This window comes from Malus domestica, chromosome 16 (assembly GCF_042453785.1).
Source record: "Malus domestica chromosome 16, GDT2T_hap1".
Lineage (NCBI taxonomy): Eukaryota > Viridiplantae > Streptophyta > Magnoliopsida > Rosales > Rosaceae > Malus > Malus domestica.
The window spans coordinates 8,943,919-8,970,249 of record NC_091676.1 but is presented as its reverse complement, the minus strand read 5'-3'; the positions used below and the strand labels follow the sequence as shown (position 1 = coordinate 8,970,249).

Below are 26,331 nucleotides of genomic sequence, written 5' to 3'. Positions count from 1 at the left end.
AATGAAGTTCCAGTTCGGTTTGAACGAAGAAGAAGAGAAAGGAAGAAGAGAGAGACTTCTTTCTCTCCCATCCCACCCCACGTGAACTTTCAGAATTACAATTTGTTTTGTTTATTCTTTTTTAAATATTGGCCAATCAAGTTGCACCACCTAACCTGTTATTGTTGTTTTATCGATAGTCGTTCTGTTGATGGCTCTGCAGTGGAACTGTGGAAGTTAAAACTGACGATCGTTTCGAAAATCAAGAGGATAGTATATTAGTGTGGGTACCGAAAGGAGACATAGAAGAAATTTTCACAAGAATAAAGAGATTAACATTTGTTTTATTTTTTAATTATTGTCCAATTAATTTGACCATTATTCTAATATTTTTTAAACCACTTATTTGACACTATTATTTAGCTTAAAATTCACTATAAATTTATACGAACTTCAAAAAATAATTTGTAAAATATTACGAACTCGTAATTATTTGTTTTTTTTTTCTTTATCTTACCATCAAATTCAACAAAGTAATAAAGAAAATTTGTCATTATTTTTATATATTATATGTTTTATAATCAATGTTTTTTTTGGATATTATAAGCTATATAATAAATAGACAATTATTTATATGGTATATAATAAATTTATTTAAATTTGCCTAGGTTCTGACCTAAGTGTAAAGTCATGTCTATCGCCCGACTAGAGCTTAGCATCTTTTAAAACTTTGTTAATTATACAATTAAGTAATAGGACGATACAACAAGAAACGATGCTAAATCATCCTTCAAATAATATTGTTGTTCAAACCCTCCTTCGACTATTTTGAGTAGTCCAAGTCCTCTTTTGAATATTTCGGTTAGTGCAAATTCTTCTATGAATATTACAGGTATTTCAAATAATCTTCTTGCAAATCCTGAACTTAGACCTCGAATGAATGTTCACATATTTTAGGGACCCTAAATTTTTTGAATTTCGCCCCTCCCCATGAGAATTCCTGGCTTCGCCACTGATAGTGAGGACAAAACCGTGGTGGAAAATGAGTCTAGGAGATGGATCTGACTATCACAACCGTAAATCCTAGCACTTTGCACAAATAATTTCCAAAATCAAAGGGCATATCTTTAGGAAGAAACTCCTACAAAGGTTGGAGGGTTGTTAGCAAAAGCGGTGGGAAAAATGAAGGGTGTTGAGCATCCCAAGGACCAGTGAAAAAGAAGTTGTGAAAGCGGTCGTTAGTCAAGGGAAGAGAAGGAAAGACACAAGAACAGTATGGGAGCGGGGTGAAATTGGAAGAGAGGAGGGAATGATGAGAAGACAAGATAAAGAGTAGAGAAGGCTGTGGCCGATCCCGAGCCGAATTAAGGAGTCGCCGCCGCCAAATCCAAGGTTAGAGTGGGTAGGTGAGAGGATTAGAGTGAGAGTTGTGGCAGTTTGACTTTGGGCATGACTCTTCTCCAACCAATAGGTTGAAAATTATATTGTTTCATTATGTAAAACTAAAAGAGTAATATCATAATGATACTACATAGTTTAAAGTAGGCCATGCATATTAGCTTTCATAAATATTCAATTTGAAGGCCCACAACGGCAGAAAAGGCAGCAATTCTTCTAGGAGTCAATCCATGTTAGCAAATGATGTTTCAGTTGGAACAATATCTAATGTCAAATAATCCTATTCAACTCTTCACGTTGGAATTGAATCATCAGTTGGAGATGCTCTAAGAGTTTGTTTAGAAATTGATAATTCACTCAATTAAGTATTTTTTTTTTCTTCCCCTCTAGGTAAAAAGTAAGGAAGATGAGTTAGTTCGGGTTGTAAAAGAAAACCCCATCCCTCGTAGTCCTACTATTTTTGTGAAGATAAGACTACTTTTTCTAGAGATTAAAAGAGACGGTTCGCCACTGAATCATCTTCCGTTGTAACTAATGCATCTTCTACCTACTATTTTTGAATGATAACGTATGGATATCTGTAATTTTCAAAGTGAGGGCATAATTATTAAGAAAAATAAATAATAAGAATGAAGCTTTGGTGGTATGAATGAATTTAATTCTTTGATGGTTGTGTAACAATGTGGCATGTACTCAGTTCATTTTTGTGATAGGAGCCCAAATAATTGTTATTTAATCAGTGCAGTCCAGTGATTGATCATGGAGACATTTCGAGAATTCAATTATAGAAAAATCTCTCCTCTATCAACTGTTAACAACTGTTAACGTCAACTAGCCAACTGTTAACGTCGAGTGCAATTATAAGCGCAATCATAATCAAGTGCAATAACTTGGTGCAGGGGGACAAAATTTTGTGCAGTGCTTTTATTACAAGTGCTTTTCACTGCGAGAGTACAGAACAACAAAGCAAGTTACAAAAATATAGATTGAAAACACAGAGCAGAAGGAAGATGCAATTGCAATCAGAGCTTGGCAAAAACAGGCTTTCTTTTCTGGGCGAATGCCGTGACAGCCTCAGTTAAATCATCAGATAACAGCATTGCTGAATTCCATGTTGCAGCATAATCCAATCCTTGCTCCACATTCAGCTCCCTACTTCTTTGCAATACCGCTCTCGTCCCCGTCACTGCCAGTGGAGATTTCAACCCAATTCCTGAATGTCATTTCCCAAAAATTAATAAATTAGCATCCTCCAAACGAACTGTTACTACTACGGGTTTTTTATTACTTCTAAAAAAGTTAAAAGCGTTTTCCGCCAACTAAAGGCGTTTTCTGTCAACTAAAAGCGTTCTCTATCAACTAAAAGCGTTCTCTATCAACTAAAAGCGCTTCTGGCTCCAAATGTCTACACCCTTGTGCGCATACGTGTAGGAACAATCCCAAGTTGCTTGATTGATCACAAATGATTTGTTTTTGGAAATGACTAACTTACCCTCCGCGATTAGGAGTACACCATTGTCCAACTCTTCCTTGGAGTCGAATACTCTAGAAACCAGGCCCAGTTGCTTAGCCTCCGTACCCGAAAAGCTCCGACCCGTAAGCGCCAGTTCAATCGCGTATCCGACAATTCCCGGCAGCCTCTGAAGCGTCCCGAGGTCCGCCGTGATCGCCAGGTGGACCTCTTTGACCGAAAAGAACGCGTCCTTGCTGCAATACCTTATGTCGCAGGCGGCCACGATATCGATACCACCGCCGATACACGCACCGTGGATGGACGTAATCATCGGCTTCCGGCACCGCTCGATCGCCGTGATCGCGTCCTGCAACCATTTGATCTCCCGACGAAGCTGCTCTCCAACTCGGCCTCAGTCTCCGGAGGCGAACTTGTCGGAGATCGATGTGAGGGTTTTTGGGTAGATTCCGGCGCAGAAGTGGTCGCCGGCGCCGGTGAGGACGATGACGTTGACGTTAGGGTCTTGGTCGAGGGAAGAGAGGGCTTCGGGGAATTCGGTGAAGAAGTCGCGCGAGAGAGCGTTGCGGTGGCTCGGGCGGTTGAGCTGGAGGTAGAAGACGGAAGATTTAGGGTTTTTCTGATCCATTTTCAGGGATTGGTAGGTCGCCATTTTTGTCCGTCACTGGCTGAAGATTGCGAGAAAAGAAGAAAAATGAAAGAAAGGGAAGGATGTGAACAGATTTACCAAATTACTCCAACCTCAAAACGACAACGTATTATGATTTAAACCAAAAAAAAAAAAACAATGTAACAGATAAAAAAGAGGTCCTACCGGGAGTCGAACCCAGGTCGCTGGATTCAAAGTCCAGAGTGCTAACCACTACACCATAGAACCTTCCTGTTGAAGGTATGTCTTTTTATTTTATTTAACCACATAATTCCATAGAAGAGTTGTTCGAATGTTGTAATATTATTGAGAGAAAATTGTAGAAATAGTCTATCAACTTTAACACAGTTAGAACAATGGTCCATCAACTAAAAGTTCATGACCATTGATCCCTTAACTTATCAAAACGTGCAGCCTTTTCATTCAACTTAGTCAAAACGAGTCATGTTGGAATGAGCACTGTTACAATTGAGTTTACAATTGAGTTAAAGTTGAAGGATCATTGCTCCAATTGGGTTAAAATTGAGGAACAATTTCTCTAATTGGGTTAAAATTGAGGGACCATTGCTACAATTTTTCTCATTTCGTTTTTCATATTTGCCCCTTGATTCACCCTCAAGTGTGTGGCATGTGATTCATTTTGACGAAAGTTCTAACGGAGTTGATGAAAATGATCATAATTGCTTGTCTTAAAGAGTTAAGGGACCAATGGTCATAGAACAAGTGCTTCATGTTAAATCAAATGGTTTCCTTCCTGGTTTAGCCTTGTGTATCGTATTATATAATATAATACATATTAATGTTGCTACTTTTCCAGCTAGGGTTTCCAGCTAGGATGAAATTTCCAAAGAGAGTAATATGTTCCCACGCACGTAATGCCCTGGATTAAGGAATCATAATTTAACATGAATTTGGGCACAACAAACAAGCTCCTGCTTGCACTGCACGTAATCAAATGATTTGTTGAATTAAGTCTTTTAGTATTAGATGATGACGATGCAAGACAAAATTTTGTGATTTGATTCCAATTTTGTTATTGCGTTGAATTTGACCCCAACATGATCAAAAGATGTTAAGTCTTTTAGTATTAGATGATGACGACGCAAGACAAACTTTTGTGATTTGATTCCAATTTTGTTATTGCGTTGAATTTGACCCCAACATGATCAAAAGATGAAGCTGAAAATCCAAGAGCTTCCTGTTGCTGAAGATAGTGCTGTTCGTCATCCTGTACCTTTTGCCTTATCTCTTGGCTTTGTAATTTGACATGGTGATCTGACTCCCACCAATACTAGAAAGTAGCCCAACGCCAAAGCCATCACCAATAATCTTAAGATATCTCTCACTGAGCATCAGAAATGAAATGTCGTAAACATCCATGATGACAGTGCATTATCATCACCATATTAACTAGTAATCATGACCATATAATCAATGATTAATTCGCTCATTAAATAAAACTAATCAAGCCAAATGTGCTTTCCTTGTATAGAATATAAGGGTATCCAACTATATATCGATTAGGGCTGTGCTATCCACATACTCCTCTCAATTATCAGCCCTCGGATAAAATGAGTTGAAGAAGATCATAGACAAAAATTTACAAGTGATGATGTGTATGAAGTTAAAATAAGTGTGTCAATAGCATCACCTCTATCGATTATAGGAGGTATCTAGCTTTCTTTTATGCAGTAAAACATCTGTAATGATGCTTTGAATAACCTCCATGTAGTCATAAAAATTTTCGGTCTAAACTTATGTCACGTTTTTAGAGATTTGCCTTCACATATGGTTGTCAGGAAGTCCAAATATATGCAATGTTGTAACAAATAATAAAAATCTAAGATGAAATATAGTATTTAAGAGATTATAGATGTCTTTCATTTTCTAATGTTGAAAATTGGCATGCTCCACTAGTAATATAGTTTCTTGTACTCATTGAACATAGCTAAGTCAAAAATAATTTTTTTTCAACTGCACCTCTATTATAGTTATAAAATTAATTTGGTCCCAGTATTATGCTTGCATAGAGGTTATACTGTATAGTATGTAATATGTTTCTTCAAAGATGGATGTCGATCCGTGTCACCTTTAATTAGCACATTTAGTTTGTTGTTTTAAAATTGGCATCATCAATTTGTTTGTTTTTTTTTTTTTTTTTTTTAGAAATTCGGCATTGGCATATGAATTTTGCATTTGCATCATCGGTGGAAGTATGTGTTGAAAATGGCATCGGTACTTAGCATTAGTTTTCTGCTTGGCCTTGGCAATTAGGTTTAGTTTTCTTTTTGGTAAGCTCATGTTTTTTGCCATCATGGGTGATTTTGAAGACAATAGTTAATTTATCAATTTGGTTCAATTTTATATTAAGATACTTTTGAGTATTTAGGATTTTCAAGTTGGACAAGAATTTAAATTACTTTCCTATTGTTTACTAGGTGTACAGTTACTTTCTTGTTTGTTAGTATTGGAGTTTTTGAGTAGAAATGTCATTGTATCTTATTGTTCCACATTGCTTGTCACTTAAAGTTTCTCACACTTTATAATACTTTGTCCTTTTTACCAAGTGATTGGAAAGATGAACCGTAGAGTGCAAAATTGGGCTTGAACCTTGGGTTTGAGTTTTGGCCTAGGGCTCTAATATTAAATTCAATAATTAATTATTTTATTAATTTCGAATTTAATTTTTATTTTTTTAGAATCAACAGACACATCCTTTCGAATGAAGTCTGAGACGATGAAAGAACGGTAAGAGCAACGCACCCGTCTGAGCAGATGCTTCCCAGAAGATGCATCCTAAATTCATACCTATTGCGAAGACATATATACATTAGATATACATATCCATCTGCATTGCATTTAGAATATAGCAAACATTCTTCATGTGAATTTTACCAAATCCTAATTTCTTGAGAGAACCATAAGAGCAAGTCCACCGGGAATGGATTGCCCGGCACCCATCACCCAAAACAGGCCGGCCCCCAACTAAATCACTCCAGCCCAGCCTGATGGGCTAGGTGCAAGCCGTCCCATAGGCCGGCCCAGAATGTGCTGAGCCAAGGCCCGGCCTATGTGACATCATGCTAACGCCAACATGATGTCACACCATTTAAATTTTTTTTGTGCCAGGCATGTGGGAAGCAAGTGCGATTGGGTTCGCGTTGTCGACAAGAAATCAGAGCCAGGGCCTACATGTGTAGGCGCACTCACCGATCTGATGGGGAGGCCACGTGGCTTGTCCTGGGCCGTTGGATTTCCAACGGCTAGTTTTCTAAACCGTTGGATCTCCAACAGTAAAAAAAAATTTGAATTTGAAATCTAACGGTTAGATGACGTGGCAAGTTCTGGGTCGTCTGATCTGAACATCAACGCTTCACGATTTTGGTTCAAAAAAACAAAAAACCAAACGATCAAAATTATGACCGTTGGCCACGTGTCAACATATGGGCCGTTGGATTTGAATTTTTTCAAATCCAACAGTCCAAATTAATTTACTTAATAAAAATTAATAAAAAATTGTTAAAAATATAGAAAAATAAATAAAAAAATAATTATTTTTTTCTATAAATACCTAATCATCATCTTCCACCTTACACCACATTTCAATATTTTCAACACTTTCTACTAAAGCATTCATATACTTTTTTGTGTGAAAAAAAACCTAACCAGAACCTCATCCTTTCTTTTTTTGTCCATGTAAACCATACATCCCTACATCCATCCTCACACCAAACTCAATCCTTCTTTTTAGCTCAGAATCATTCTTCATTGTTTTCAAATCTTGAGTTCTTACAATGTCTTCTTCAAGGAGAGTGTATAAATAGTTTGAGGAGCAACAAAAAAGATTGTTGACACAACATGAAAAGCACCCAGAGTCACATATTCAGTCAATGGCCATACATACAACGGGCCGTACAACCTTGCAGATGGCATTTACCCAAGGTGGACAACGTTTGTCAAAACAGTCCCACATTCACAAAGTGAAAAAGAAAAACATTTTGCAAAATGTCAAGAGGGGTGTAGGAAAGATGTGGAGCGTTGTTTTGGTATCCTGCAAGCTCGTTAGGTGATTGTCAAGTCAGCTACCATAATGTTTGATGTCAAGGCACTTCGATCCATCATGATGACATGTATCATTCTCCACAACATGATTGTGGAAGATGAATATGATTATGATGCCGTTGACGAATATGAGCTGGACATAATGAACAACTCAAGAACACGTATCTATTGTGCTCATGATGCCACTGAAGATCCCGTGCAACACGAGCCATTGGAACGGGATGGACGTTACAATCAATTCATCTCTAAGTGGTACACTTCATTGTAAGAGCCATACTAGCACTATACTCGTCAAAGTGACTTGATTGAGCCCCAGTGGGGATTGCAACAAGGTCAAGATAATTAAAAGGAGCTTGTGGTGGAACAATAAAGTTCTTAGTTTATTTAGTGTGTTTTTTTAAGTTTATTTGATGAGTTTATGTAATTTTATTTAGTGTATTTTTTTTAAAAGTTTATTTGATGAGTTTATGTAATTTTATTTAGTGTGTTTTTTTTAAGATTATTTGACATGTGGCGTGACAAGATTGGCTAAAAATCCAATATGAAATTAAAACTATTTTATTTATTTATTATTTTATAAAAAATGTAATAATATTTTAAATGGGCTGGGTGCCAGCATATTTTGTAGGGGTGGAGATTGTTTGTGCCAGCGCATTTTTTATGGGTGGAGATGCATTTGGCCTATTACTATTTATTGGGGTCTATCACTGTTCACTAAGTGAATTAAATGGGCTGGGTGCTGTCGCATTTTTTTAGGGGACGACTTGCTCTAAAGATATTCGCTAGAAGTCAAGTTTTCTGGTGTTGGAATCTTGAATTGGATCATTGAATCTTGGTGAAGCAGATGTCCATCGAACTACAAGAATAAAGTAAGGATGAAATTTCATTTCAAGGATATTGCAGTACGCAAGCATTGATTGTCATTTTATTTGTTAGTATCAGTTTTGTTTATTCATACTCTGTCAATATATTTGGTTGCAATTTATTGTTTATTAGCATATTCGAATTTATATATATATATTTGTCATTGTTTGTTGATTATTATCCAACAGTTAGGAATTGGGTATGTATAAATACAACTTGTAACCTACTTGGTAGGGATTAAATTTGGCAATATGTAGTCTTTTCGAACTATGTAATCATGTTGGCTATTTTGTAGTATTTTCTTTATTTTAGTTAATAAAAATTTAGAGTTTGCAATTCATTTTCCTTCTTTTCTCGTCCTCAAATTTGTTAACAATAAATTATTAAGTTTGTTCCCTTCTTAGACCATCTCCAACCCTTGGGCTAAAAGCCAAATTTTTTAGCTCCGAAAATTTAGCTTTTAGCCCAGAAACAACTTTTCTGCTTCAACCCTTCTGACCTAAAATTTTAGCTCGAGATTATTAAAGAATGAACTTAGGCTAATTTTTTTTTTCTTAAATTAATTTTAAAAAATAAATATGTAGACTATTGTAAATTAATTTTATGAACATTTTAATCTAAAAATATTTAAATTATGATAAATATTGAAAAATCACTTCATTTTCCACAAAGCAAGCCTTCAACTTTCACCAACCGTTCAACACCAAACTTTCAACTTTCATCAATCATCATCTATATAAACACATGTCTAATATTAGTTGATTACACAATCTTTCAACCTTCAATCATCCTCGACATTCACCAATCTTTGAACTTTCAAAGAGTTTTTGTTTCCAAAAAATTCTTAATATCTCATCAATGGGTGATAAAAGAAGGCGTAGCAAGGCAAAGCAGATGGCATAATACCAAGCAAGGCTTGACATTGAGGATGCAGAATTGATGAACACCGAAGTTGAATTTGTAAACTCGCTTATGCAATATGAGCACCACGGCGAATCTAGCCATCATGGTTCTGTTAAGGGGCGTTCATTTGTGCAACGTGATAGAGAAGAGTGTCATGACCGAATGATGAAAGATTATTTCATCGAGCGTCCGAGATTTCCTGCTCATGATTTTCGGAGGTGGTTTCGGATGAGGATATAGCTTTTTGAAAGCATCTTGAACGTAGTTGTTAATCATGACCACTACTTTGCAAGGAAGATAGATGTCGTTGGCCGCCAAAGTCTATCACCTCATCAGAAGCTCACATCTACATTTCAGATGCTAGCTAATAGGTGCTCTGCAGACTCAATTGACAAGTATTGCCGAATTGCGGAAAGTATTGCTATTGAGAACCTGAAGTGCTTCTGTCAGGCAATTCAAGCCATATGTGGAGCCACATACCTCCGCAAGCCAAATCATGAAGACTTGAAGAGGCTACTACGCAAGGAAGACAAAAGAGGCTTCTCTGGCATGATAGGAAGTCTCGATTGTATGCATTAGGAGTGGAAGAATTGTCATACTGGTTGGGCTGGCCAATTCAAGGGCTATCATAATAAGCCAACCATCGTGCTCGAGGCTGTGGCATCTTACGTCACGTGGATTTGGCATGCATTCTTCGGCGCTCCTGGATCAAACAACGATATCAACGTTCTTTGGTCTTCTCCTATGTTCGATAATGTTGTGAATGGATGGGTTCCAAAATTTCAGTGCAAGGTAAATGGTAATAGGTATGAGCTAGGTTACTACCTAACTGATGATATTTATCTTGGTTGGTCTACCTTTGTCAAAAGTGTCCACTCACCAGAGTTTTGTTCAATTTTGCAATTCCAGTAGCAAAGTGTCCACTCATCGGATCTTGGGACTTCCCTTTTCTCTTTGTTTCCTTTTTCTTATCTCTTCCCGGGGGCTTTGCAAAAGAAGGAGATGGGATCATTTCATCGACACCTTCATCTTCGGCATTTGTCTGTGTGGCTTCATGTTGAAATAATCTTCCCCATTGTTGGTCCACATTGGTTCCCTACCTTGGACAATCCTTGAGGACGTCCCAAGCATATTGCAACTTAAAAACTTGATTTTTTGGTGTTACTCTTGTCTTGTAAATTTCCATTGATTTGTCACCCTATGCAAAAAATACATAAAAATAATTAGTTGCAAAATAATCTTATGTACATGACAAATAAAATATCAAGAAAAAAACTCACAATTTTTGTGGCACTCCTTCCACTAGCCATGCCAACCACGGCTCTCTCCAAGCTTCCCTTCCATAAAGTGCATGCTTTGTTGATAGTCTTCCACCAATCATAAGCACCACCATCGTCCCGCTCGCTGCTGTTGCAGTTTTCTTGAAACTTTGCAATGATTTTATTCCATAAAACCTTTTTTATTTTAATTTGTGCCAACTGCACCATCTTTACTAACAGAAACCCATGCCAAGCATAAAGCAACATCTTCCTCACAAGTCCAATTACGACCTCTAATATGCTTTCTTGCCATGTTGAACAATTTGGAAATGGAAAGAAATGGTAGAAAGATAAATTGGAAGAATTGTAGGAGAAAATTGAGTTTTGTGTGGATGTTTGAACAAATACATAGGTATTTATAGAGTTTTTGGGTGAATTTTGATTTAAATTTTTTTAATTATTTTAGCAGTTGGATTTAAATTTGAGCTGTTAGATCTTTTATTTTACCGTTAGATTTGATTATATTCGATCTCAGCCGTTGGATTCAATAATATATAAATATAAAAAAAAAATTGAATCTAGGCCGTTGGATTAACCAACGGCCTGATGATCACGACCGTTGGATGGAAGAAGTCGTTGGGGCTCATAGTGGAATGTGGCCAATAGGCCCACATGGGTGGGTCCTTGGCGGTCGGAAGCCTCACGCGTTAGGCGTCATCGTGGGCTGCGTTTGGCGCCCAAACGCTGAAAAGCAATCCCTTTGGTAGGGCTCACATCGACTTTTGGGCTAAATTTTGGGCGGAATCTAGCCTCAGTTACCCATTGAGCATTTAGCCCAAAGTTTTCCCTTGGGTTGGATTGAGTTTGGGGAGAAATTTAGCCCATAGCCCAAGGTTGAAGGTGGCCTTAAGGTGATATGAATCAACCCCAAATGTGTTTTGCTCATATGTAATATAAGAGTATCAATTATAAGAAGTATCTAGCCATGGACGGAGGCAATTAAGGCTCACCAGGGGCACCTGTTCCCACTTAAATTTTGGGAGTAGAAAAAAAATTGTGAAATCATAGAAGATGCAAATAACATATTGATCATATTATTCATGCTTCTTTTAATGAAATATAAATAAAAATATATATGTAACTAAAATTTGTCATAATTTTATTACTTTCAATTTTTATTCTCAAATAGCCCATGATTGTGAAAAAATTCCTATAAGTTGTGGCTTAATGAGGTTTGAGAAAAAAGAAAAGGCAATGAAATTATAGAAGATGTCCTATTATGATGAACTTTTTTTTTAGGAATTGTTATTGACACTTCAAAAATCTCATTTCGCACTCCAAATTTTCAATAATCAGAAAGAAAATAACACTTGTGAGAAGTGTAGAATAAGATTTTTTAGAGTGCTAATAACAGTTTTTTTTAAAAATATAATTAAAGGTTAAGGTCACCCTCACTAAAGAAACTTTTTAACTCCGTCCACGTATACATCAAGCTCTCTTATTTCAATTCCAATCATTTAAGGGTTTACGAACGTACCTAAGCTAGCCACCTTAATTTCAATAAAAGTCAAATCCTTGTTTAAGCAGATATTTTTAGCTAGGGTTTGAGGGGTGGTAATCATATTTTTAGTTCTACATTAATTCTTGTACCTAGCTAAAACTCTCTAACATTTTAGTGTCATTCTAAATTGGTTTGAACATTTTTAAACATTCCAAACAACTGAACAAGTACCCAACCTATTGAAAATGTCATATCCATTAAGGCTCAGTTAATTTTTTCCGTTGGATGTACGTATAACAACAATAGGTTCCACTTTTTAGCTTACATGGACACTAAAATAATAAAAAGGAAACTTTTACCAAAGACATGGAGATATAAAAATAAGTAACAAATTCACAAATAAAATGAAAATCGGGAAATATCAAGTCCCAGCCACTTCCAATCTCAACCTATGGCCATCAAAACCCCATCCCAACCTTTATATTCAATACCAACCAACTGGGTATCATGATCAACATTAATTAGTTGCCTCAAAATTAAAATTTGAAACATAGATTATATAATATGAGACCCCATGATCAAACGAGTATTGAATTGTATCGAAAATGGACCCAAATTGAAATTACAACAGGAGGGTAATCTTCTAACAAAGAAGAGGGTTAAGAATTCTGATACGATTTCATGGAGCTTGTTTTTGCTCACTTATTTTCCTCATTTGTCGATCATTGGCTCGTAAAGCTTCCAGTTCTTCTTTGTGGGCCGCATCATGGTAGTCCATACTATTTCAGCAACCCTCATGACCTTCTTGTCGATGTTGGCAGCTTGAGTTGTAGGGTGGAGTTGGTGGAGGTCATGTTTCCATGACCTTCTATTGATTTTAAAGACAAAGTAAGCTCTAGTTAATCTAACAAAAATTTAATTAAGGCTTAATGTATGTTACATTTTCCATAAATTTGGTACTTATTTAAAATATTTAAAAAGGTTGAGACCAATTTAAAATGACATTCAAAAATTAAAGATTTTAGTTACTTAAACCTTTTTTTTTTTTTTTGTCGATAGAACGTGCGACTTCATTCCAAGCACAGTACGTGAGGATGAAAATCATGGCAATGTTCATGTTTGTCAATATATGCATGTAAGCCTACTCCTGTTGATAACAATGGCAGCTTTAGTTTCGATGACGTCGATAACAAATGGCAATCATTAATCATACATGTAGTGTGTGGTATTCCTCAATATTTTTTTCGTTTTCTTCTTTTTGTATGTGGTTCTTTTGGAGATGCATGAATGACAGGGCAACTTCAGGGTTAGGTGTTCGCTAAGCTGGCCACCGGACATGAGATAAATGCCAATTATGTTTATGCGAATTCAAGATTAAATTGACATCCCTTTATATATATATATATATATATCCTATAAGGAGTGAGAGGTAGCTAGCTAGTAGATATCACTGGTACTGATACATCACTGCATTATTGGTCTCTCAATGATCATGAAATAAGAAGCCCAAATCATTTCAGGAGGGCAAAGGACTATTACGTCGTAAAGTCAGCACACTCTCCTATATACTTGGCTTTTGGGTGATAAAAAGAAATGAAATTTAATAAAAAAAAATTTGTATTATTTATTTTAACAAAATATTATATTTTTATACTAAAAAAATCAATTCTAGTATTATTTATGTTAACCTTTATTTTATTCTTATCGTTAAAAAAATTTTCAAACTTTTTTCATTAGTTTTCCTTAAAAAGAAAAGGGTATGTTATCCACACACAATTTTTTATTTCATACACACCCTTTTAATTTGCGACTGTTGAATCGATTGAATTAAAGAAGATCAAAAGAAAGAAATTAACAAAATGTGTTTGAAAAGTAAAAAGAAAATGTGTAGATAACACACTCCAAAAGAAACTTCTCTTTCTCGAATTTGGCAAAATATCAATATCTAGCTACATTACTAATCAAACACAATTTTGTTTGAATATACGGCTCAAATTAAAAGTTTGAAAACTTAACGTACATACTAACTAGCTTTTAGTTTAGTTGTATTTTTCTTTCTAAAATTAGAAATTGTCTCAAGGTGGCATTTCTTTTTATTTTCTCATTCATCAATGACGAGTTGCTGCAATTATAAAACTTGTTCCAATTTTATTGCACGTACAACGCGTGTTCGCTGATGAATGACGAGTTGTTAGTCTAATATTTTTAAAATAATATAGCTTATAAAGGATGTGAACTCCAAAAAAGAAAAGATGGCAATCAAATCACATATAATGAACGTTGTTGGAAATTGCCATGTACATGGCAATCCGTCCAAGGGCTCCCATTGTATCCACCTGGCATTCTTGAATCCCAACCAATAATAGAGACAAGAACGAACAACACATCATGATTGTCTTGTGGCTCATATTTAATTAAATTCTTTTGTCCGAACTTAATACCTCCCTCCCTCTTCCATCTCATAACCGCAAAAAATATGAAAAAAAGCTGGCCTGGCTGCTTGGATTAAGGAATGAGATGTGATATTCACACATCTTATTTTACTTCTTAAATACTTTTTTAATTTTCAGATGAATTGAAAAATATCAATGAAGATAAATCATCAAAAAAAATATGAAAATAAAATGAAAGGTGTGGATAGCACATCCCTTATTAAATTTGATTACTTGAAGACGAAAAAAGTCAGTGAGATGATCCCCCGATGCACACGAAACCCTGTAAATATTGCATGAACAGTTGAGCACTACCAAACAAATATTCAACGGCATGGAACATAAATTTTGCGAATGTGAATACTTGTGTGTTAGGCATGAAGATTTTGTTCGTTGTACGTATGATACCGCATGTCATATTATTATTTTATTAAAATTATAACATGTGTATTTATTTTTTAAATTTAACCATATCAATATTATCATATACTCTTATGTAACACGTCAAATACTACACTTTGTGGCAAGTGCTCAGCGTACACATGCAAATTAATTTCTTATCTGTTTGACTTGCGAGAATTTACAAGTTACAACTAGAGCTGACGCGGTAATGTGTGTTTCATTTAGGGCTTTTGAAGATGGAGAGAAACGGCTCAAAGCGCCAATGGCCATAAAGCATGCATAGTGCTTGGAATTAGAGATAGAGAAATCACGTGAATCGGGCTCTACTATCATCAGGACAGCTTTGCGTTGCGAGAAGAGTAACGTAAAAAATCATACTCATATTTTAGTAGGAAGAAGACACTCGTTTTTATAAGGAGCGTGAAATCTATTTTTTATTAGAAAAACTCATAAAACATTTGGTAAATTAGTGCCGATTAACCATAACTAAGCTATAACTCTTCCTAATTCGTTTTATGGTGAGATTAATTATTTGATTAATTATGGTGATGATTTAGGGGTTATCCTAATTCCTATCCAAAGTAGTGTCAAGAAGTATGGTGAATGCTCTAGCATTTTTTTTTATTGCCGTTGGATGGAGGTAACGGGCACGCGATGGTGGGGCACGTGGGACTTGAATTTGTGGTTCAGTGAATGAGTTTATGGTACACAACCTACCAATCCTCCATCTGTCATGCAACATGAATGAGTTCAATACGCACACCCTAATTCTTTTTCTCTCACTTTGTGTATATAAATTAACGAGCTGCGCGTAAACCCATCGACCATCCTCGGCTAGTAGTCCTTTAATTTTCTCTGCATGATAAGTTGAGAGGAAGAGATAGAGAGAGCTCTAGGGTTTCTCATCAACAACTGAGTCCTCCTCCTTAGCTTCTTCTACATAAATATCACCCTCTTAATTTCCATTGTGTGTGTGTGTGTGTGTGAGAGAGAGAGAGAGAGAGAGAGAGAGAGAGAGAGATTATCAGTTTGAGTTTTCTTAGTTAGGGTTTACAGATCTAGAGAGATTATGGCTATAGTAGCAGACAGTCACCATCCTTTGGCATTTACATTTGGAATTCTAGGTAAACAAAAGATGCATATGTAGGTGTACATTACTCATTGAGTTTTATTTTATTTTATTTTAAAATTTTGTTACATTAGAGAGTTTTGAACTCTGTACTTAACATACATCTACCGATCACCCTATTCATCCTTACCACTAAATTAACTGCGAGTGGCTTGTTAAATACTAGCTGTTTCCATGAAATTTTTTATTTGAAGCAGGTGAGTTATTGTGATGGGAACTAGCTAGCTAGGTGTACCAAATGAAAGAGCAGAACAAACACGATACATCATACATGTAGTGTCATTTTGGGTGCTCGATCATATGTATTTGTTTAGTGCCACATACGTGATCTTGTTTATTATTGTCATATTCTTCTCTCAGTTATGACACCTTTAAAACCTAGTTGGTCGCATTTGTTACGTAATCTTGGTCATCATCTGGGCCATATTCTTTTTCGGATCCGTTTGTGAATCGCCTGAAATGACCACTTTTTCTTTACAGAAAAGCCTAGCTAAATACATATATTTACAAACCATACGATAATAAATTTTCTTTGTATGTACACTATTCAAAGATTAGTTGTCCGATTTTTACTTGTTAATTTGTAGGTAAGTTTTTATGTTAAGTAACATTGTAAATCAGTGTGATCTTTGATGATCAACCTTCCTCACCACTATAAATTATGTTACGCACTAATAAATATATGGAGAATGAAAGTGCTATTTATTTTAATTAAAAGTTTTTGGTAGTTAAGAAATTCCATCTGAATGACCACTACTAATATTATTTCTTTTAATGATGCCAGGAAATCTAATCTCGACCATGGTTTACTTATCCCCAGTGTAAGTGATACATACATTTTTTTTTTATATAAAAGGAATATATATATATATATATATTGTGTGTATATATATATGTGTGTGTGTGTGTGTGTGTATCGAGAGACATATAACCAACTTGTTAATTATTAAATGCAGGCCGACATTTTATCGAATTTACAGGAAAAAATCAACAGAAGGATTTCACTCGGTGCCATATCTGGTAGCATTGTTCAGTTCCATGCTTTGGCTCTACTATGCGTTGGTAAAAAAGAATGCTATGATGCTCATCACCATTAACTCATTCGGAAGTTTTGTAGAGATCATCTACATCGTCATGTTCATTGTTTATGCACCAAAGGAAGCTAGGGTTCGTATGTTTCATGTTTAATATTTCTTTTTCTCTCTATATATACATATAAATATATTTATATTCTAATTCCATAAATTTACTGAGTGCAGAAGTTGACAGTGAAACTATTTGGTATTATGAACGTGGGACTTTTCACCATGATCCTTGTCGTTTCTCACTTTCTAGTGGGGAGTGCATACCGGGTCCCAATTCTTGGATGGATTAATGTTGCCATTTCTACCAGTGTTTTTGTTGCGCCCTTAAGCATTGTGGTAAGTGAGTCGATCGTACACATGACCCTATTATTTGTTAGTGTTCTTTTTCTTCACATTCTCAGTTTATTATTTTATATTTATTTTTTAAGTGTATTAAGATAATAAAATACTAAATTTAGGTGCAAAATGAACCGTAACAAATTTTAATTAATTTTACTTGCATCCCTAGCGCATATCTATAACTACATATTCGTTCAATTAATTATTTGTATTGCAGGCACAGGTTATCCGAACAAGAAGTGTCGAATTTATGCCATTTGGCTTGTCATTTTTCCTCACATTGAGTGCCGTTATCTGGTTTGCATATGGATATCTCCTCAAGGACATATGTGTAGCAGTAAGTATACTTACACTAAATTAAATCCTTTTTCAAATCAATCATCCCTATATAATAACAGTATTAACCACAATTAATTTGTCACTTGTAGATTCCAAACTTTCTGGGTTTTGTGTTGGGGCTGCTTCAGATGCTGCTGTATGGGATATACCGAAACCGAGAACAGGTGATAATAGACGATCATGAGAAAAAGCTACCGGGTGCTATACATGAGGACGTGAAAAACATTGTGATCATAGCCACATTAGCAGCTTCCGAGGTTCATCCGGTGGATGATCAACCGAACAATCGCAACAATGACACCGACGTTAATAATAACGCCGCCGTTAGAGACGCAAAGGAGCATGAACAAACGGATGATCATCGTCATGTGGAAAATGCTTCCGTCGAGCTTCAACCTAACGAAACATCATATGCAGTGTGATGCTGGCAAAGTCGTATGTAGATCGTACTTCTCGGAAAGAAAAAAACTACGATCAATCGAGCGCCGTTTGATGTGTAGCAGCAGCAGACGCTTTATCACGCCAAGATGTGATCTGATCTTGTTATATTATGTTTTTTGGTTAATTGTCTCTTAATTAATTATTGAATGGCAGTTCCATGCGTGGGGACTCTGGCGGTTCTCAGCGATGTAAAGTAATTGTGAGCTGGAAAGCTACATCTATCTGCGCTTGGCTTTGAATACTACTCAATATTAATATCAATTGACGTATGCTTAGTTTATGTCCTTTATTTCCCTGGTAATATTTGGGTTTATTTGAAACACTGTTTCACACAAATTATTACACGTATATTTATTTATATTAGTAATCTTAAAAGTGAAACATATATCAAGTCCACTGATCATATTATAATACTTGGAATAGTCAAGTGTTAAGAATATACAGAGTCTCACATGTCAAAAATCACAAAATAAATTACAACTTAATTGAATGATTCAACTTCTAATTGCATGAAGATTTTTTGTGAAAAAAAATAAAATCCAACAAGGCGATTAGTAGTTGGTCACTAGCTCAAATATGAAATCCTGACTCAGACGATGGGCGAGTGTTGGATAATAGAGTTCCACATTGAAAACTTCATAGAATATATTACAAATTATATCGAATGATTCCACTTTTAATTGCATCAATGCCTTTATGATAAAACCTAATATTGTTAGATATGTAACTGTTTAAGATATAAATGTTTAGGTTGAGATAATATCAGTGTAATTAAGAATGATCATAAACCGATTCTAAAATCTTGACATGACAATGTTCCCAATAGACATAAAAAGTTTCTCATATTTCTTAATGTTAATTTCATATTTACCTAATTAATTGATTGCCGCAATAGATCGAAATAATTGGGCTCAAAGTTGAGATATGAGAGTGCCAGATTGCAGTACGAGAAGCCAATGGTGGAGTTTGCGTGAAGGTCTTTGACACAATTATCTCACGGGTTGTGAGGGTGCACATATATTTCTGAATATCCTGCGGATTGGCACGAAACTTTGTTGCTTACGCGTTAAGATTGATATTAAGTTTGAAATTTAGTGCATAGATCGGCAGAGTGAGGATGTCAAACATCATAGGACAACATAAACCATGCTCTACGGTTCACATTTTTAGAACATTATTATCAAATTATGCAGTAGATGATGTATCAATTGCCAGCTTGTCACACAATAATTGATATGTAATAAGCAAGTAGGCTACTCCTATGTAGGATATTGGTTACGGTATTGTCACATCCCGATCCGGGCTGGACTCCGCCGTAGCACGATATTATCTGATTTGGACCCCAACCACGCCCTTACGGTTTTGTTTCTGGGAACTCATGCGAGCAGAACTTCCCAGTGGGTCACCCATCCTGGGAATGCTATGGCCCCTTTCTTGCTTAACTTCGGAGTTCCTACGGAATTCGAAGCCAGTGAGCTCCCAAAAACTCCGAAGCCAGTGAACTCCCAAAATGCCTTGTGCTATATGGAGGTGGGTATGTACATATAAGGCATAGAGGATCTACTCCCCTGGGCGATGTGGGATCTAACAATCTAACCCCTTTAGGGGCCCGACGTCCTCGTTGGCACACTTTCGGCCAGGGATTGACTCTGATACAAAATTGTCACATCCCGACCCGGGCTCCACCACATCCCAAATTTGACTCCGCCATAGCACGATATTGTCCACTTTGGGCCTTGACCACGTCCTCACGGTTTTGTTTCTGGGAACTCACTCGAGCAGAACTTCTCAGTGGGTCACCCATCATGGGAATGCTCTGACCCCTTTCTCGCTTAAATTCGGAGTTCCTACGGAGCTTCCAAAAGGCCTCGTGCTATATGGAGGTGGGTATGTATATATAAGGTATAAAGGATCCATTTCCCTGGATGATGTGGGATCTAACAAGCCCAATGGCCATTTGGCTCAAAGCCTCCAGCCCATCAGACGGAATATTCCTAGAATATTCCTAGAATATTCTTAGAATATTTCCCTGTTAACTTTTCGAAAATTTAACTAGGACCCTTCTTAGGGTAATTCGATGTCTTGAATCCGTTTCCGATGTTCGTTTTCCCAAATTCAATTGTTATAATAGAGTTTTGTTAATTGGACCCTTTATGTGCTTAGGGGTAAATGTTTGTAGCGTTTTCGTCTTTGCTAGTTTGCGTGGCTCTTCAACGGCTAAGTATCTATGAGTGGACCCCTATTAAAAATGCATGTTTTAATAGTAGAAATGCATACATGAAAAACATGATTTGATGATTATGTTTTATGAAACGTTTTGTGAGATAACATGTTTACTGAGGCTATTTTGAATTATTACTATTTTTCCTATAACCCGTGTTCTTATAGAATATCTGATGGATGACGATATGATATTTAGAACATGTTTAAAACACCTTTTTATAGTATAGATGATGGATGACTTTATACTATGAAGTTGTTTTTCAAATATATGTATGTTCAATGGTTTTGTACTTACCTAGTGGTCCCTATTCCGTTACGGGACAATGGATAGATTCCGGTCAGTCCCGGGCGACAGTTATGGTGTTGGCATAGGGCCTAAAGTTTTTTTCCTTTGTCTATTAGCATAGGGACGGGGAGTTGGCACGAGGCCTGGGGATAATTTTCCTCTGGCTGTTTGCACAGGGACGGGGAGCCAACATGGGGCTTGGGGGTTATCAGACATTCACTAGTGATTATTATATATGCAAGTTATGGTCTGAGACATTGCACGACATGCTAGGTTTCAGAAAACATACGTTTATCATGATATGTATATATATGTGTGTGTGTGTGTGTGTGTGTGTGTGTTTTCATAAAATATGGGGGTTAGTACGTTGATAATTGTTTTAGTATATATATATCAACTTAGTCCACTCATGTTTGTTTTGCGCCCCTTTCAGGACCTAGGAACGAGGATTTCAATCTGAGCTACAAGGCATTCCCCTACCAGTGATATCTAGCTATATTCTGTCTGCTTCGACATCTATTGTAATAGCACTTTTCTATCTTAAATTTCCACTTGTACTCTGTATTAGATGTATGCTCTGAACATGTCATGCATTATCTTAATGTTAAATTGTTAGCAGTTGAACTTTAGTATTGTGTTATTCATCCCTATTGCATGATTAATTCTAATATTTATGTGCATGTTTAGCATGTTCATCAGCAATTGCATATTTTAAATGGCGTTCATCACCCTTCAGGTGTCGGTCAACACGTGACCATCTCGATGTCCCGAGGACATCGGGATCGGGGTGTGTCAGGTATGATTCACTATACCAAAACCATGCTTTAATAAGCAGACTACAGTTATGTTGATCAATATGAGAGAGATGTGAATATGATTGTCTTATAACTATGGAGAAATTTAAATGAAGAGTTAGAAAGTATATTTTTCTTCAATATGAATTATATTAAATCGATGTAAACCTTATTATGTAATAGGGAAATTATAAATTAGTCTCATTAACTTCTTACCTCGCTGAATTTTTATTAAGAGCTTGTTATCATAGACTATGATGACAACGCACCAAAACCAACCGTAAAGAAGATAAATCAACACAAAAGCAAAAACAACCATAAGAACTCAAGTGATAAGATTTTTACCACCTGCATAATTAGGTTAAAATAACATAGAAATACTTGGAAGAGAACAAGGCAATTATAGTATAAGCGACTCAAGTAAGGTCATTCTCTTCAATGACTTATATGAAAAACTTGTTCTGAAAAACAATTCTTTATTAACTATTAAATACAAGATTTAAGAAAGTTTGAATTTGTGAATTAAATTAAGGGTTCCTTAGATATAGACCCTTCAACTCTTATTTCCTATATAAAAACCCACCTAATTATAAACATCCAAATAGAACCCAAATTTAAAAGTGATTGCCATGTAGGAAAGTAATTGACCTATTAATACAAAATATTTACAATTGTACCACAATATTCAAAACAAATCAATAAATATTATTACTCACCTTAATTACAATGAACACATAATTTATTGCATATTATTACCCCTAACACACACATATATATACATATATATGTTCAAATGTATATAGTACTACCATTAGCTCAATATGTATGTATGCATAGTACTACATATATGATCAAACATATTATACTAATTAATCTACCTATATGCAAATTTATGATGGGCAAATACCATATATTTTGTGTCACATCCCGGCCCGGGCCCCCACCACATCCCGAGCTTGACTCCACCGTAGCAAAATAGTGTCCGTTTTGGGGCCCGACCAGGCCCTCACGGTTTTCTTTCTGGGAACTCACACGAGAAATTCCAGTGGGTCATCCATCCTGGGAATGCTCTTGCCCAAACTCGCTTAATTTCGGAGTTCCGATGGAACCCAAAGCCAGTGAGCTCCCAAAATGCCTCGTGCTAGGTAGAGATGAGAATATACATATAAGGCTTACATAATAATAGGTAAAATAGTATTGAATAAAATAATAATTTTTTTATGTAGGTACATTATTTTGCATGTATTTTACATACATTGGGTTTGCTTTATTATGTAGGTAAATTATTTTACATACATTTTACATATAGTGGGGAAATTATTTTGCTTTTTTTTAAGCAATCTAACATTTTAAAATTCGAATAGAAGGTGCACTAAATCAAATAAATTTTTTTGTAGGTAAATTATTTTGCATGAATTTTTACGTATAACAGGCTTTTTTTTTTGTTATATATATGTGTGTGAAATAATTTACCAACATTTATTTGTAAAATATATAGTGGGGAAATTATTTTGCTTTTTTTTAAGCAATCTAACATTTTAAAATTCGAATAGTAGGTGCACTGAATCAAATAACATTTTTTGTAGGTAAGTTATTTTGCATGAATTTTTACATAAACCAGGCATTTTTTTTTTTGGTTTGTTATATATATGTGTGTGAAATAATTTACCTACATTTATATGTAAAATATAATTTGTTGACTTAACTAAGCATGTATTATTACATATATTAGGCATGTTTTGTTGTTATTCTATATTAGGCAATAAATTTATTATTTTTTATTATCATAAAATCATTAATTCTCCTTTACAATTTGTATATATGGAACTAATTGTGTACATTAAACATTCAAATAGGGGTATTTTGGGCATCGAAAAATTTTAAATGTATAAAGTCAAATATAATTAATGAATTTACTAATGTAGAATCTAATCAATGCGTTTTATTTGAGGAAAAAAACTTATGATGCGTTTTATGTGGAGAAAATTAAATTTCAGGGGCTAAAGTTATATTTTCAGTTAAATTTGTTTATACCATACTTAGGGCCTTCGTATTTAGGCCTCGTATAAATACTTGGGGGACTCAAATGTAATTATGTAATAAATAAAGGGGCAAATATGTAATAAGTGAGGAGCCCTTATTCTATAAAAGGGCATCCTCACCCTCACAAACCTCAAGTTCATCCTCACATACAGAGCTCTCACCCTCACATCTCATTCTTACCACAGTCCCTGCTCTCAAACTCTCTCTTTTTCTGGGGGACTCCCCCTCACCCTTGTAACCCATACATACAGTTAGAGAGAAATACAAGCAACATCAGTGTGGACGTAGCCCAAACATTGGGGTGAACCACGATACATCTTGTGTTATTTACTTTCTTGTAGATTCACGGTCGGATTTACGTTGTTCCAAGACTCCTCCGGTTTTGTGCATCAACATTTGGCGCCGTTTGTGGGAAACGACACGAAAAGCTATGTCGATTCTCTTTCATTTTTTTTCATCTCACCACTGTGAATCTGCAAAACCCGTTTCAAATCTCCAAACACCACCACCGACCCAACACATCAGCAGCAAATTTCAAGAGAGAGGATAAGGATTAGAAACAGAGAGCTATAGAGTTACTTAAGCCACCCACCGTTGAATGGCAAACCGTGTGATCCCAGCGGCATCAAAAGTCCTGAAAACTATCAGGCCGCTTAACTATGCCTCATTCACCACCATATCTGCCATCACCCAGCCAATTGGCCACGCCGAAAAAGCACCACACCTCACTACCACCACCACCAACGCATACAGTATGAAATGTTAAGTTTCCAGCTTTGATGACGCGGACAAGCTCTTTGCGTCGGTCTCCACGTCGCGGCTATTGAACGCAGCGCTGAACCTCCACATGGTGGCGGTGGAGCTGATGGTGGATGTTGGGATGTGGGTCATGCATTCCAGGCTCATGCAGACTCCGTTGATCAAAGACGTGATCTTGGGGTTGATATAGTCAACGATTTATGACCACTTTTGCACCGGCGAGGACACTGTCGCCGCCGGAAAGTTGGTGATAGAGCTGAACGAGGCGGGGTTGAGAGGGATGCTGGTTTACGCTTTGGAGTACGCCGACGACAACGAAGCTTGTGACAGGAACTTGCAAGGGTTCTTGGACACCGCTGAATCCACCAAATCCCTGCCACCTTCTTCGGTGAGCTGTATCATTGTGCCTCTGCTCAAGTTGCTCTAGTTCTGATGCGTTTTTTCTGTTACTCCACCGTGAGAACAGTTAAAAAATGAATTCATATTGAAATGTAAGAGAAGAAGATATGGCCAAATTCGAATAAAGATGATGTCGATGTGTTTCATGAAGCTGCTCAGGGTGCCCGCAAGTTTGGATTCTATAAATTTTTCAAGAAGTACTATTCTGACCTTGCTGGACCAGAGTTTGCTACCTAATACAAGACATTGATCTACCTTGCTGGTTCTGCATCTGCTGAGGTCATTGCCGATGTTGCTCTTTGCCCCTTTGAGGCAGTCAAGGTCCTGTGCAAACTCAGCTTGGATTTGCTAGAGGTTTGTCAGATGGACTTCCTAAGTTTGTCAGATCAGAAGGTGCTCTTGGGTAAGTTGTACTGCATCATTGGAGATAACCCATATTGGAGATAAAACACAGAGATGACTACTCCGGAACTGAAAAGGTTGTAAACTGGAACAAGAATACCAGACCGACAGTAGAGAGGAAGAAGATAAGCTTTCTTAATAACAATCCTATTATTATTCCTCTTGTCTGCCATCCGCCAAAAGAAATAAAAGTAAAGAGAAAGGAATATTGCCCTTAATCATGTCATCAAGTGACATATCCAAAGCAGAAGGCAGAAAGAAAAACAGAAAGCAAAAGAAGATAAAAAAAAGCAGACAGAATTGCGGTGGTGATGACATGCAGAAAAGGGAATTATGGGCGTGACCCATTGAGCAGAGGGTCAGATTTATTTTTGAATGATGTAATTTATTTTTCTTATATTTCGGAGACATCTGTAAAACCCCATCAGAGGGTAATAAAAAATAAAAAATAAAAAAATCGGCAAGTCCAAAATAATGGGCTGGATTGTTATGTGGAGGGCAAGGGCCCATATGCCCAAAAGAGTCAGACCCTCTATTATCATCAACCAGGTGATCAAAAGTACGTCCAGTACTACAAAAAATTATTCGGCAGCCTACCGCTATTATCACCAACCAGGTGATCAAAAGTACGCCCAGTACTCCAAAATTATTCAGCACCTTGCCGCTATTATCACCAACTAGGTGATCAAAAGTATGCCCAGTACTCCAAAATTATTCGGCAGCCTGCCGCTATTATCACCAACCAGGTGATCACAAGTACATCAAGTACTCCAAAATTATTCACCAGCCTGCCACTATTATCACTAACTAGGTGATCAAAAGAACATCCAGTACTCCAAAAATTATACATGAGCATCACTCATGTCAATCATACATAAACATTCATAAGCATCACTCATGTCAATCATACATAAACATTCATGACCATCATTCATGTCAACATTCATAAGCATCACTCATGTCAACATCCATGAGCATCATTCATGTCAATCAGCTTCGAAAGCTTCATTTACAGAGCTCCAGCTTCGAGAGCTCCAACTTCAAAAGCTTCATTCACAAAAAGCTCCAGCTTCAAAGCTTCACTTGCAAAGCTTCACCTACAAAGCTTCAGTGCAGGGTATACAAATACCGCTTTCGAACAACCGCCATTTCGGCCCATACATGGATTCAAT

At 36.3% G+C, this 26,331-nt stretch overlaps 1 protein-coding gene, 1 non-coding gene and 1 pseudogene across 2 annotated transcripts; 1 reads left to right on the top strand and 2 right to left on the bottom strand.

Moving 5' to 3' along the window:
- Window positions 1-2,271: 2,271 nt before the first annotated feature.
- Window positions 2,272-3,565, bottom strand: LOC103425542 (delta(3,5)-Delta(2,4)-dienoyl-CoA isomerase, peroxisomal-like; annotated as a pseudogene).
- Window positions 3,566-3,653: 88 nt separating this feature from the next.
- On the bottom strand, window positions 3,654-3,725 carry TRNAQ-UUG (transfer RNA glutamine (anticodon UUG)). The gene has a single exon. It is a non-coding gene; the product is annotated as a tRNA-Gln (tRNA).
- An 11,958-nt stretch (window positions 3,726-15,683) lies between these two features.
- Window positions 15,684-18,533, top strand: LOC103416592 (bidirectional sugar transporter N3-like). Its single transcript, XM_008354830.4, has 6 exons — window positions 15,684-16,044; window positions 16,834-16,870; window positions 17,006-17,216; window positions 17,309-17,470; window positions 17,691-17,810; window positions 17,902-18,533. The coding sequence occupies exons 1-6, from the start codon at window positions 15,990-15,992 to the stop codon at window positions 18,232-18,234; spliced, it is 918 nt and encodes a 305-aa protein (XP_008353052.3). The 5' UTR covers window positions 15,684-15,989; the 3' UTR covers window positions 18,235-18,533.
- The last annotated feature ends 7,798 nt before the right edge of the window (window positions 18,534-26,331 follow it).

What these genes read in the sequence shown, in the direction of transcription:
- LOC103416592 (XM_008354830.4), top strand. Translation starts at nt 15,990, where the DNA reads ATGGCTATAGTAGCAGACAGTCACCATCCTTTGGCATTTACATTTGGA. An exon ending in TTGCGCCCTTAAGCATTGTG is followed by an intron (nt 17,471 to 17,690) that starts GTAAGTGAGTCG and finishes TTTGTATTGCAG; the next exon opens with GCACAGGTTATCCGAACAAG. An exon ending in TCAAGGACATATGTGTAGCA is followed by an intron (nt 17,811 to 17,901) that starts GTAAGTATACTT and finishes TGTCACTTGTAG; the next exon opens with ATTCCAAACTTTCTGGGTTT.